The sequence below is a fragment of the Eufriesea mexicana genome, unplaced genomic scaffold, assembly GCF_001483705.2.
Source record: "Eufriesea mexicana isolate 0111107269 unplaced genomic scaffold, ASM148370v2 scaffold38997, whole genome shotgun sequence".
NCBI lineage: Eukaryota > Metazoa > Arthropoda > Insecta > Hymenoptera > Apidae > Eufriesea > Eufriesea mexicana.
The window spans coordinates 102296-116831 of NW_016945246.1; the positions used below are offsets into that span (position 1 = coordinate 102296).

The 14536-nt window shown below is 38.4% G+C and overlaps 1 protein-coding gene across 2 annotated transcripts in view; it reads right to left on the reverse strand.

The window, feature by feature from the left end:
• Nucleotides 1-795: 795 nt before the first annotated feature.
• The window catches only part of trbl (tribbles pseudokinase 2), a 48036-nt gene continuing 34295 nt past the window's right edge, over nucleotides 796-14536 (reverse strand). For both annotated transcript variants that reach the window (XM_017909962.1, XM_017909961.1), the window contains exons 3-4: nucleotides 13133-13434; nucleotides 796-1695 (exon numbers count right to left, since the gene is read on the reverse strand). In XM_017909962.1, the coding sequence (XP_017765451.1) occupies nucleotides 1245-1695; nucleotides 13133-13434 (753 nt within the window). In that variant the 3' untranslated portion in view covers nucleotides 796-1244. The remainder of the gene's footprint in view (nucleotides 1696-13132; nucleotides 13435-14536) is intronic.

Below are 14536 nucleotides of genomic sequence, written 5' to 3' on the forward strand. Positions count from 1 at the left end.
GTACGTACGTACGTACGTACGTACGTACGTACGTATGTATGCACTATAGATGGAAGAAATATGGTGTGATCATTATTTGTTTAATCTTCATCTAGAATGATAAATTTCATTCTTTTCTTCCTTTAAAGTTAAATAATAACGTCTAAAGTATAAATTATTTAAAAATTGGACCTTTAAATGGGAATATCCCCTTTAATCCTTAAGAAACGGTACTCGAAATGTTCCAATGATAACCAAAGGAAAAGTTAAGGCGCATACTGCTAAATTTTAACTCTAATTTTTTAATGTCAGAATTGATCACGGAAGAGGACAATAAGCGTTATTCTGTTGTATTTATCTCTTTTATGAAAAGCATAACGATATCGATACTTACATCAAAACCAATATGAAGAGAAAAATTTATTTACATTTTATTGTTAATAATCAATAGTTGAAGTCGTATTACAGAGAGTAAAGGATTTCTAGATAAGGAAGGAGCGTCCTATTTTTTAACAATTTTTGTCTATTGAAATATGTTTATTTTAACTCCTGAACAATTTTAAGGTTGCACTATATTTCTTCCAATAAGAACTACGTATTAATCGCTTATGAAAAGGAAAGGAAACATATGACAAGTTTTATCAATGTTTATGTTAACATTGTGTTTTAAGTCAGCTATAAATGCTTGATTATATTAATAAAATTGCTTGATCTTATAAGCAATATAAAAAAATAAAAAGAAGAAAAAATAAGTAGAGAAATCGTTGTATAAGATATACAGTTTACTTATTCAGCTTCAGTTTTTCTAAACCTCTCTATGGGTGAGTGTTAACCTTTTCTGTTTTTCTTTAAAGAGACTTACATCACATAATGTATCAAATATGGCTCTTTTCATTCGTTATAAGCTCTGAACGAAGATGAAATTTTGAACGAAACAGAAAAGGGGATGACTGCACAACGCCATTTTTATTTACATAAAAGAATTTCTAAATTTCATTTTGACCATTTCTCTTTCCAATTCCCTTTACGCAATATAACCGAGCCTCTATACCTAAGTTTACATCGTCATATAAAACAAAAAAAGACAAAAAAAAAAAAAAGAAAAGAGAAAGGAAACTAAGAGAAAAGCGGTGACGGATACGGTGAACAAAAGCCATGTTAGCTTGGGACGAAGTCCCCTCTTTCAAAATCTCCGTCCAAATAGAGGATTAACGAGGAAAGCTGGGTCCAGCGCGCGCGGAATATATCTTTTTCTCCCGGAAGAGTCAGTCTTGAGGATTGTTAGGTAGCTCTGGTACGATCTGATCCTGACACGAGGATCTGCTGGACGTGGTGCAAACTCGCAACGGTTTTGCGAGCCATGGGTGCCTCGGCACGTCCTCCGCGTACGGTCTCTCGGACGGTTCCTTTCTCAGCAACGAGCGGATCAGACATCGGGCACGTGGACTCAGACCTTCTGGTACCGCGAATTGGCCACGTGAGATCTTCGCGAACAGGGATGCGTGCTCGGCGTCGTTAAACGGATAACGACCGACCAGCATCGTGTAGAGGAGCACACCGAGTGACCAGATATCTGCAGCTTTGCCGGAATAAGCACGACCTGAGCGCAGTACTTCCGGCGCCACATATGCTGGACAGCCCCGACGATCGGTCAGCTTGTCGTCGTCACCTTCGACGATCACTGCATCTTCCAGACTTTCCAGACGAAGTCGTGTTCTGAAATAAGGAGAATAGAAATGTTAGCCATGGTGATGATTTACTCTTTATCCGGTATTACATTATTCATTAAATATTGTACTTAAGTATTTTTAAAATTAAATACGAACAGTCCATGGTTTCTACTATTTTTCTGAGTTTCTTTCGAGTATAATAGAAATGGTACTCTGAAGAAATGGCATGTTCCAAAAGTCTTTTGTTTTCATATATTCTTCATATAAATCTTGCTTTTTGGAAACAGCTTAAAGTTTGGAAACAGCATAAAAACACTTGCCAGAGAGAGAAAAAGAGAGACAGAGAAAAGGAGAGAGAGCCTGCAAAGAGAATGAATAACCTGGCTAATTTTATTCTAGCTTTCTTATTATATGTTTTAAGGTTTTTTAAACAAATTTAAATTACGTATGTTGTTTACATTGGAAATTAGTTTTCACGTTCAAGTCTGATCAAGTTCAACGCGGGGAATTTTTTAAATTATTTACATTCTGGTTTATAAATTATTTACTTTCGTTTTTTAAATTATTTACCTTTTGTTGGACAGACAGTTTTATGTTTACGAGCAAATATTTAAAGATCTAATTTAATGGAAACTTAGGGGGGTAATTTTCGTCGTTTTACGATTTATCGTGTGATTTTTATTTGCTTTGGAATTAAATATAGTAAGGCCAAATTGCGTAAGAACTGGCTGTTTAATTTAACGCTGTAATATTGCATTTAATGTATATATTAATTCTCAATTGTCACTTATCTCATGCATGCTATAAATAAAAAAAAAGGAAAGAAACTACTTCGATAATATTTTATCTACTACAAATTCTCTAACTGAAATAAAAGCAAGGTTAAATTTAAAAAAACCAACCTATTTATCTTTAACAACGTACCATATCTATTCTGAATCGATCTAATTGAACTGAGTAAGAACAAGACTTTAAAAAACACACTACTGTAAGTAAAATTCTCTCAATACGAAGAATAGAAGCAAAAAATTATTTGCTACTAAAGTTCATCGCGTCAGTTTCGACGAAAACATCGTGTCCCGTTTCTCGCTCTGCGCATGCGTCATCTTCGAAGAATAACCCTAGATCGTTGTCTAACTCCCGTATCCGATTCTATCGCGTGTACGCGTCATCGGTAGGATAATTTATATAAAACGAAGGCGATGATCGCCCGATACGACTGCGAAAAGAGGATAAGACGCAGGAGAGAGACTGCGAGAGCGTGTGTGCAACCTTTTACGTAGAGGAGGTATTTTCAATTTAGCAACAGGGGACGACATCGCGATTGAGCCATCGCTGTGTGTAATCCATCGCGCACACGGCGAGACGTCGTGGAACGAGGCAGAACGAAAGCACTGGTGAAAGAAAGGAGAGTGCGCGTGCGCCCGGAGGCCGCGTCATCAGTTGATCAACCTGCAACGCGGAAGTCGCGGGAACACGTGTACGTAATATTCCCGGCTCTTGGGTAACTTGAAGCTTTCCATGATGCTCCTTCTCACGTTGGTTACGATATCCGATCGATACGCAACGGGCATAAATATCGTTGAACAGAGCTTCCTTACTATATGACGTGCAAAGGTACATATGTATGCTTTTTGGTCTCTTTTTAGGCGGTTTATTAACCCTCCATTGCGGTACAAGTTGTATCCTACGCTTCATTCCAACTGAGTCATGGTTAAGTATTTATGTATCTGGAAATATTACGCAAAATTTTATTTTATTTTTGTATTTATCTATATTATCGTAATTTATGTTGACACACAAGATTCGTTTTATGTATCAAAACTAAAGAAAACTGAACGAGAGGAAATGTCGAGCCTAAATAGACATGGACCCACAAAAAGTTAACACCTGACCCATTGAATTCATAATAGATAAGTATACATTCACATCTATCTTTTCCCCGGTAAAAAATTCCAATGCTCAAATAATTAAGTTACTTCAATTATTTCCAGGTCTCACAGAAAATATCGATGAGCATATTTGCTCTCTTAATTATGATATTTATTTTCTCTTCAATTAAAGAAAAAACTGGTACAATTTATTTGATCAACGATACATCCGGTTGTACGAAGTTGAAAATGAATAACTGTCCAAAAGTTGTCACACAAGACATGACCATAATCTCTTAACGATATGACAGTATTTTAAATTAACGTTCATTTTGTCTAGAGATATAACGTCATTTTATATAAGATCAACGTGATTTGTACCAACGTAACAAACAAACGTAACCTACCAGAGTAACATGTATAAATAATATCTTGCTTAACAGCGTTTTGAATTAAATGTCGTTGTAATATCAAGCGGAGGAAATTCGAAATCAAATTATTGCCAACGGTAACGTTCTTAGAATACATTTAACACAGATTGGCCAGAGTGCGTGTACGTAATATCCTCGAGTCTTGAGCAACATTAAGCTCTCGACGATGCTCTGTTCTCATATCGGCCGAGACATTTGGTCGATATGTAATGTCGTAATCGTTCGGGAAATGCACACACGTGGAAAGCAGAAACTGTAATCGATGCCACGAAGCGTTTCAAAAGACAATAAGTACTGCATAATCATTCAAAATTATCCGGAAATGTTACTTCTCATTTATAGACTGTCTTAAATAAAATTCGCTCTGAAAATTCATCGGCCACGATGTACGTTCTTCTGTTAAATTTTAGTTATATTTTATAACAGATATTAATAATTTGCTTTCTTTTTCTTTTTTAACCCTTTTAGTGCCGGAGGCCGACATATCGGCTCTTGCTGCACTGGCGAGAAGTGCCAGAGCCGATATATCGGCCTGCGCCTTATAGCGCTTTACTATTCGCATTGCGGGAGAACTCTAATCTCAAAATAAATTTATAATACGTTATAAATGGTTTAATTTCATTACGAGAGAATTAAAAAAAATAGTTTTTCGTTTTAACTCTTTGTGGACGACGACTTTTTCCTATCGCTTGGAGCTAACGAAATCTAACAAAAAAACCGATGGTCGCCGCTCAGGCGACATCCGACCAGCGGTGTGAATCGCCGTGGCGTTGGGCCCTTATAGGAACATGTCGACAGCGTTTTATAAACTGTTTGAAGACTCTCACGAAATAAGATCGCATTGCCGCAGCGAGACGTAGAATCAGTTAATTTTTCTTCGATCGTTGTCGTGAACAGTATATTTCGTTTTGTCCCAGTGACAATATATAAATATAAATATTTATGTTATTATAATGAAGTATTATGCAAAATTATATCACAAATATATTTATGACAACATAATTTTGTTTCAGCAATGTTATATTACCTATAACAATTACGTATTTCGGAAGAGATAATCCGTCCGGCGCTTACCATGTACCTTCGAGTTATTTTTTATGTTTGTTATGTAATACTATTTATCTTGCTACAAAATATATCGGAAATGCAAAGTATATACTTTGTAATAAATGGTCTATATAAAATTATGACGAAAAGATGACTTTTTGTATGTGCAAATACGTTTTGTAAGAGAGAACTGGACTTTTACTTTCTTTATGATCTTTTATACCTTTGTTATTTATATAATTTTCAACGAATATAGAAAAACTAGTGTCATTGTTTTGTTCTCTATTTCGTCTTTAATATACTGCTTTTTGAATAATGTAAATATTGTTTCTTGTTTGGTTTTTATGAGCATTTTCCTAAACCCTAGTAAAACCGTGAAATTCGGCCGGTTATTCTCGCATAGGCACCTCTTTTTCGCCTGGCATTAAAAGGGTTAAGGCTACTTCATTTCTATATCAGAGCAATATTTACTCAACAATTACACTCTGAAAATTTTCCTGTACGATCAACTAGGAATCTTCATACTGTTCTGCAGAGGTAAGATTTTCAAGAGGAAAAATTTCATTTCAATCTGTAAGAAGCAATCAAGCAAGTATCGGCCAAACAGCTTGTACCATTTTCAGATGAGGATCCACCGTTCGCCACGTATCGTTCGTCGCAGGTTCGGCACACTTTCGTCGATTCGACTCGTCCCGAAGAGAGAGGAGAGAAGAAAGGAAAGGAGGAAGAGAGAGTCTGGCACACGATCTTGAAAATCCGAGCGAGTGTCAACGGCCTCGGGTGCCGTTTCCTAGAAGGAACCCGGTTTCGCCCGCTTGAAGCGGCGCGCGCGTTCTCCGCTTCGGGACGCGTCGTGGATAGGCCACGACCGCAGCTTTCTTCGCAAACTTTCACTCGTAAGCAAACGACGACGACAACGACGACTCCTACGACAGGCTGCTGGGTTCAAGAACCCCACGCCGCGCAGACGGTAAATTCTAGCGCGGTGATTTCCTTCGGAGACTCGTGTATTCGAGAGCGTGCTTGAGAAACGAGCAGCGCGTTGGGCTGCTGATGTCTACAGGCTATACCAGAGACGTTGGTTGAAAGATTGGAAATATAAGTGATCATCTATTTCGAGAAGAAAAAGAAATGGGAATTTTTAGAAGATAGTCATAGAATATGAAACTCACTGAAATGGACGAATTTTTGCTATTAGTTTGCAAGTTCTATTAAAGAGGTTGGTTGAAGATTTAGATACACAAATAATCATCCATCTTGAGAAAAAATACGCGTAAAATAAATTTTGCATGAAAAGTAAAAGGTACAAGAGAGTGGAGGAAAAAGTTTAAGAAGATATTTCACCAAATATTACAAGTTTCTAAGGATCAAGTTATTCGCGACTTGGTAAACAAATTCACGAGAACTGGATCTAAGTATGATGAAAGAAAAATTAGAAATCTAGTTGATCCTCGTAATCGTATTACAAAAGAGATTCAAAAAGTTGTATCTGAAATACTTGAAAGCGAGTTTCCTGATACAATTGGTATACGAGTTGTCTATAAGTAAGTTGATCTATAACTAATTTATAAGTTACATGCTTCCATACGTTCATTTAAACATACCTGAACATACATACAGCTCGCCTCTGACAAAGGTCTCATAATAATGAATTTTTCTTTTAATCACGCAAACTACGTTAATCACTATACAAACATTGCAGAAGATCAATATAATAAATATAAAAAATCATTTGTCATCGCGATATAAATTTTATTATCATCATTATCATCTACAAACATATTTCACTCACCTTACGCTCTTACGTAATTTATTCTTAAATTTCCGTATGCAAAATTGCACATAATTTTTACGAGTTTATCTTTGATCCAACGACAGTACCAAGCCACCTCTCGATTCAATATGGACAAGAATCGAACCTCGCCGAGGCGTTGAACGACACAACGGAAGCACGGGCAAGGCTCTCGAGGGACTTCCGCCCGAAGGAAATTATTCCTCCTGACGTAGGCCGATGTATGCATCCCTTTTGTATTATCGGCTAGTTCGTCGAGACACTTGAACTCCGTAAAAAGGCACATCCGGGAAATCGCTGATTCGATTAATCGATCGGTTCTCGTCGGTCAGAGAAACGGAAGGAGGAACGGGCAAAAGCGTCAAGGACTTGGATGGAATTGAATTTCTGGCTGGTGTAGTTATCGTCTCTGATCGATTGGTCCACGTGTCCGAAGGACAGCATGAGTGGTTTACATGTCAGGTAAAGAGAGACAAAGAGTGAGAGAGCGAGGGATGAACGTGTCAAGAACCTTGGGTGTCGATGAATTTCGTATGAAGCTGTACACCAGAATTAGACAAGAGAGAACGTGTCGCCAAGTATCGATTTATCGCGTCAATGTCTCGTCGATGGACAAAGATCTCTGCTTATAAGGATATTGCCACCTATCTACTCGCGTTATCGACGCTGCGTCACATGTGTACATGGTAATAGGCATGCGAAGGAACGTTTAAAAAGGAACACGCGCGTTCAGTTTCGCGAAGGAGAGGGAATGTGTAAAGAGAGGCGACAAATCGGTTGGAGATTCGGTGAGAGTACACAAGCTGAAATGACTAGGTATAGAAAACGGAACGATAAAATTTAGAAGCTCCTATGGATATCTATATCTATACAGCGACGTGATATGATACTGGATCGAGTCAGATTTATTAGTGTCAGCAGTTTGAGTTCACTTGTTTAGTTTATAGTCTAGTAAACTAGTTTTCATAAATTTTACTTTAGCTTTATAGTTTTTACTTTTTTCTTTCCGTTTTGATATTTAAATTTTAATTCCGTTTCCATATTTAATTTTATCCATGCAACTACTTTTCAACTGTTTTGATTACAGCAAAGATGCTCCTCTGTTTCATTGTGTAATGGTTGTGCATAGAAGATTGCAGTTCTTAGAGCTCGCTAGTCGCATTAACTATATTTATGAAGGACATTAATCAACATTTTGAAATTGACTTTGTTTTCCTTTACACTCGTTTGGTACTAAAACCTAAAACGACTGACCTGGAATTCGAAGAGCACATTTTCAATAACTATTTCACCATTCGAATTCGAAATAGAACGCGCACAAAAACCACGTGTGTCTTAAATTTTGTTGCTCAACATGTACGTACGTAGTTCAAGAGGAACAAAACTGATCCCGAACACCTGGATCGACGATGTTACAAATGGCTATGCGAATCATGACGACATTGATAAACGTGGGCCAAATGGAACAAGGAAAATGTAACCTTCTGCTGTTTCGCGAATATGATATTAAATAATATTTATAAGTAGAGATCAGTATCAAAAGCAAACTGAGAAGAGGTGAGTGTACAATCAAAAAGAAAGAAAAAAACGAAGAATAAGAAATTTTGATCTCACGATGGTTCAAGAAAAACTTCATTAATAACTTATTAAAGTGATCACTTTTATTTTAATCTTTTGGTGCATTTATTGCAATAACTTCACAACGTTTATGAGACTAACTAAGAAATAAATTGTATACGTAAATTACTTGTTAATATATAGCATAAATAACGAAAATTCGATCAACATTGAATGTGTTTAACTACTGTATTTGATATTTAACTGGGAGCACATAATACTTGTCCAAATTTAGTAATCTATTATTTGTCGTTAATAATGAATTATTCAGATATTAAGGCGATAATTTATATAAACTTTCGTAATAAATAATTCCAATATCGTCAAATTCGCGATAAAACTTGATATCGATTATTAGAAATCTTTCAAGGAAAGAAATCGATACTTCATCAGGTTGAATATCATTTGAAAAGACTGACTTTATTTATAACGTATATTATCGTCATTTAAACGATTTATTATAGTAATTCATTTCTCCAGAATTATATCCTATTCCGTTTACGTCTGCTACAATTTATATAAATTTGCCAAACTTATATAATGCGAATAATTAATCTTTTTTTACGAATCTTTAATTCCGCGTTTAAAGCAGTTTTTAATTAAAAAATGACCCAAGTTCATGGTTTAAGCGATTCCAAAATATCTATGATTTCCTTAATAATAATTTTCATGAAATACAGGAAACGTGGAAAAAATGGCGGTGCCACGAAGAAAAAAAATCCATGCAAATGCGAAGCCAGAGGAAACACGAGGATATTTGCATAAGCGCGATTGCAGTAAGATACAAGGATAGTTACGTATCGGTATTGCGCACAGCAACCATCGTGATTATATTTGTAACAAAACGGCTGACACGAAACCGATGCATATCTATCGGAAATGCATTTTTAACGACACTCCTTTGTAGATCCATTCCTTTACCGGAAGCGTTCAACTCGAAGGCGCGTTAAATTCGAGGAGGGTAACAAACTTTTCAGATATTTCGCTATTTTACTGTTTTTAAATAGGTTTGAGGAATACGATAATGACAAATATTATATGTCATTGCATGTATTTATATATTTCTGCCTCAAAGATTATACACCTATTAGAATATATGCATAGAGGAAAAATGATACATTTGAAATGTGGTTAGAAATCGTAAATAAAAGCTGTGGATAATGGACAAAAATTTTCCGACATCGTAAATTGAAACGTAATATGTAGTTAAACATACTGCATACGAATGATAACATCTGAAATGATATGAGTATGAATAAGTACATACAATAGTATTAAAATTAATTGCAACGTCAATTTTATTAAAAGAAGTTGTATATTTTTAATAACAACAAAAATAGAGTATCTTAAACCAGTCATTCGACATTTTAGTATCAAGAAAGCTGACAATAACCTTACTATGAGAGTTCACCAAACCTCCAAAACGAGTGCTTCCGGTGAATCGACGCATTTCCAAGAAAAACTCTGATATCTTATTTCCAACAAAAAAATCCGCCTATCGGAAAGCTCGCTGGTGGACTCGCGCAACGCATGGAGTTCCGTAACTACGATATCCCGTTTTTCTAGGGTCAACGGATCTCCGCGGTGCAAGTATACGCAGCTCTAATGCAATCACGGTTGCAGGCAGACGAGTAAGTACGTCTGGACGTCGACGAGAGTTTCTGGGAGGTGGAACGAACCACGCGTTTCCTAATTATACCAGCATTTCAAAATCTCGCCAGCCGATGAACCAATATGCTTTTCTGGCTTGCAACATTCTCCGTGCCCTCCCGCTATCCCCACCACCACCTCTGCCACCCGTTCCCCCACTCCTGCCATGTATCTCGCTGATCTTTCCTTCTCGCTTCTCCTTATTCTACGCGCGGGAGCAGCTCACCGAGCGACAGGAATGCGAGCGCAACGCGCGATTGGCCAACACTGAACCGACACAGCGCGAACACACACGCGGCGCTGGCTTTCTCCTTCTCTCAGCCTTTATCGTTATACGCACGCTACGACACGGAGAGAACAACGGACACCTATATACCCGGTCTGTTGCCCTCGAGAGCGGCTCTCTCAGCTGCACTCACCGCCACGAGGAACTCGCGTGTAGGTGCGTGGTATCGCGCGAACAGTCACGTTCAGCCGCGGGAACACGCCTGCGAATAGTTCGCCGTGGTGTGGCACCAGCGTGGTCTGGCGTGGCGCGATCCGTTCGTTCCACGAATTCATTCCGTCTGCATATACATACATGACCGACATGCCACCCTTCCACAGAAGGTGGCGCGACAGCATAACACGGGGAAGGCTACTACTACACTGGTGGGAGTCGGACTTCGCTAACCGACGCTCTAACCTCGGTGTCGTGTGACACGACAATGGCGACACGCTATTGCATCGTGGAAGGTTAGCGATATGTAATAGGACGGGCGGGCAGAGCTGGCTGCTTCGACGTTCGAATGGAGTCAAAATGACCTACATCGAGCTTTAATAGCGGTGTGTGTGGCTGGCTGGATGTGCCGTAGACCAGCTGGGACTTTATGCACAGTTGTTTAAGCCGTGGTTCAATAGAGGTTATGGCGGCTTTTGTTTGCCGGAAGAATAACTTTATGGAGTGTTTCCGAGCTGCGAGATAGAGATCTCCGGTTCGTTATTTATGCAGCTGTAATTGACCGGCGTTCGAGCATTAAAGGTAGAGGTAAACATTCGAGTTATATAAAGTTTCTTTTTCTTTCGCTGTATGTCTTTCATTTCTCGTTTTAGATGTTCGACCATTTTGTAGATTTGGACGCCGAAACTCGCAGATATTTGCAGATATTTGGAGATATACGGTAAATTAGGTGCTTACAGTGTGGAGTGGGAGACACGCGAGTTCGTTTGGAATTCAACACGGTATTCGTCGCGGAGGATTGGCGACGTACTGAATCATTTTTGCAGCGATCGCGTCGACCGTTGGAAATTCTAACTCTGGATCTAACGCAATCGCGCTCGGTCGACGACGCGGTTGAAACCTTAGCTAGAAATGCAACGGCTACAACTTGTCGAATTCGCAATTGCAATAAATAATCAGGTTGGAATGAAAACAAGAAAATAGAACGGAATTCATTAAGCGTCCAAGGGTTGCGTATTGTGCCGGTGTGTATCGGTCGGTGAAGGGGAAATTAATTTATGTAGGCGTGGAAGTACTTCTTTTTCCAAGATATACCTCCCGTGTAACCGATGGTGCAAAAGAATTACAGGCGAATATGGAAATGAAACGAATACGAACTGGTTTTCTATGGCTGTGCAACACGTGCCCTCTCACTCGCTCCAAGAATGCCACAAACGATACGTGGGCGTAGACTATCGTTAACAGTCGTGTCAAATTAACAGCTAGTTTGTCACCTCGAGACACCTTGCTTCTTCGCTTTTTTCTCCCGATGTTACACCGTGCGGTGTACCATTTGAATCGATATCCAAGTCCATTCGTAATGGGGATAGTAAATGCACGTGTGATCTATTTGTGCTCATTTGTCTTGAATTTACAGGCATGAGATATTATCTACGCAAATGAATTCGATACCCCTTCACACGGAATTTCAATTTTATGAGTCACGCAATGTAAAAATCGAATTATCGAAATAATTCTCGTTATTTAACTGTCTCGTTTGGATTTACGTAAATACAGGTATAGTCTAAAAATCGATATTTTTTCCTCGATCATTCTTGCAGATTAATAAATTAACATTGTTTACGTTTTACAGATATTGGCGCTTAATATCGTTTTGTAATTTATATCTCCGCAATACTGGTGTTTTGATAGATTTGGAGCTGTCAACGTGACATGTGGGTTTATCTATTTATCTAAAACACACGGTGATATGCCATATGTGTCTTACAAAGAGTTATCGAGAAAATAGTGTCGCATAAAAATGAAATGTATGTAGTATATATATACATCATGAAATTGATATATTATCGATCTTCATACAATTTAAAATTCGTACACGATTGCGTATATTTTGGAAAGTACCGATATAATTAGGAAAATTTGGATGCACGATATTTCCGAAAAAAAGATCAAAGCGCCGAAATAACGTGGAAGAAGATAGGAACAGTCGAAATGACCAAAGCGCCACTGGAAAATTGAGTGCCAATCACTGGTAACCCCCACGCCAGTCAACATGTTAATCTTTTTACTGCCAACTAGCCGATATGTCGACCCCGTTTATCCACATTCAAACTACAAATTAAATACTTTCCTATATTTCAAAGCAGTGGAAGGAACAAATTGTTTTCACTTAATTGTTTTAACTTAAATAGAACAAATATTTCCAAACCCATGGCGTTTAATCGTATCGTCCATAACTCGAAATTTCTACTCCCGTATAGCAGATTGGAAAAGGAAATGTCGAAATGTTCACATTCGTTGTTGTTTACCTTCACTATTTGTATCAACACTGCAACTACCACCCCGAAATGTGTACATAAATGTTGTGTACGTAACCGATATTAATTCCTTGCACACCACTAGCGCCACTGTGGAGACATCGACAATCTGTAACGTGTCATTTAGTCCTAGAGTCTTTCCAGATAAAAATAATTCTTCCCTTTCCAAGACTAATTGAAGCATTACAATGCAAACGAAGGTCATTTCAATAATAAAAAAAAAAAAAAAAAGAAAGAAAAATTTGGGAGGAGCCGTTTTGAGGAATTCGGTAGTTCCAGTGTTAAATTTATTTCGTATCACACGTAATTTCTGCTTACCTTGCTTCGTCGGCGAAAACGAATTTCCTGAGCTTCAGGTCTCTGAGCACGACCCCATACTCGTGGCACGTAGCCACAGCCCTGGCCGCTTGCCGGAAGAGCCGCCTCGCCTCCGGTTCCCGCAGCCGCCTGCGCGCCCTTACGTAGGCGTGCAGGTCACCGTGGTGGCCCTCCAGCAGGAGATAGCGTCGACCTCCAGGTGCTTCCACCACGCCTGCGACACCGCTCGCCGCTCCGGTACCTTCTAATCGAAGGTGAGCCTGTAGTAGTGCCTCGCAACCTTTGTCGCCCACGGTCAACGCCTGAAATTCAGGAAAATCGTTGCGTCACGCACACCTTCGTCGTTCCATGCCACTGACTGCGTACATTAGGAAATAATCTTTGTGGAAGGACAAATAATTCGTGCTTCACGCCTTCGCTCCGTGGGTTTTACTAATTAACTCGTTCCATACAATAAGATAGAATATGCTCGAGATGTATACCGTGGAATATCTTTCCTATCGATTTCTTGAAAAATCTATCATAATTTCTGAATTATCTCTTTCCGGTTATCGATACTATCTCTTTTTATTTTGTCGACATTGCGACATAACATGTCATTGTTATTATCTGTTATTATTAACCGTTGTAATAATATTATATGATTGTTATTATTTCCGTATAACGTCCTATGTCAATTTTGCGCAATGGATGTGTAAGAGAGACTCTACTGTATTGGACATTAACGCTAGAACTACCAAAGGGTTAAAAAGCAAATAAAAATTGCTCGTTTCGGGTATTTTCTTTACTTTGCAATTTCTGAAAGCATGCAGCTGCTTTTAGTCCTAGACTTTTATTTAGATATAAATATATCTAAATAGTATATAGTAATTTATTTTCATCGCATATTTGGTTGTTCATCATAGTTCTAGTATTAAGGGAGTCGATGGACAGTTGGCTTCGGTATGTCCGTATCAGTGGAGGGTTAATTGAGGTGAATAGTTGAGAATCTTCTAATGCCATAGGGTCTTTGCCATGGTCGTTGTTGGACGTTTTCTAATTGCTCAAGCCTAGCTACTTTGGAGTGCACAAATCTTGCGTCATATCGTGACTAAACTTTTATCCATAATTTTATTCTTGAAAAAGCAAAGAGAAGAAAAAGAAGAAAAGAATATTTCCTTTTAGAATAATTTTTTAAGCCACTCATAAATTTCAATTCAGATCGTTCTTATTACCATACTCAGCCCCGTCAATTGCACTGTATGCAAATTCCTGCTCGATCTTAATACCGAATGGGCTCTGTCGCGCAGATGATCGTCAGCGAGAGAATTCTTCCACACGAATCTCTTTAAGGAGCAAGTCATGCGGACGCGGCATGTTCTCAATAACACGCACAATATCTGCCATTGTGCTAGATAATTGTAC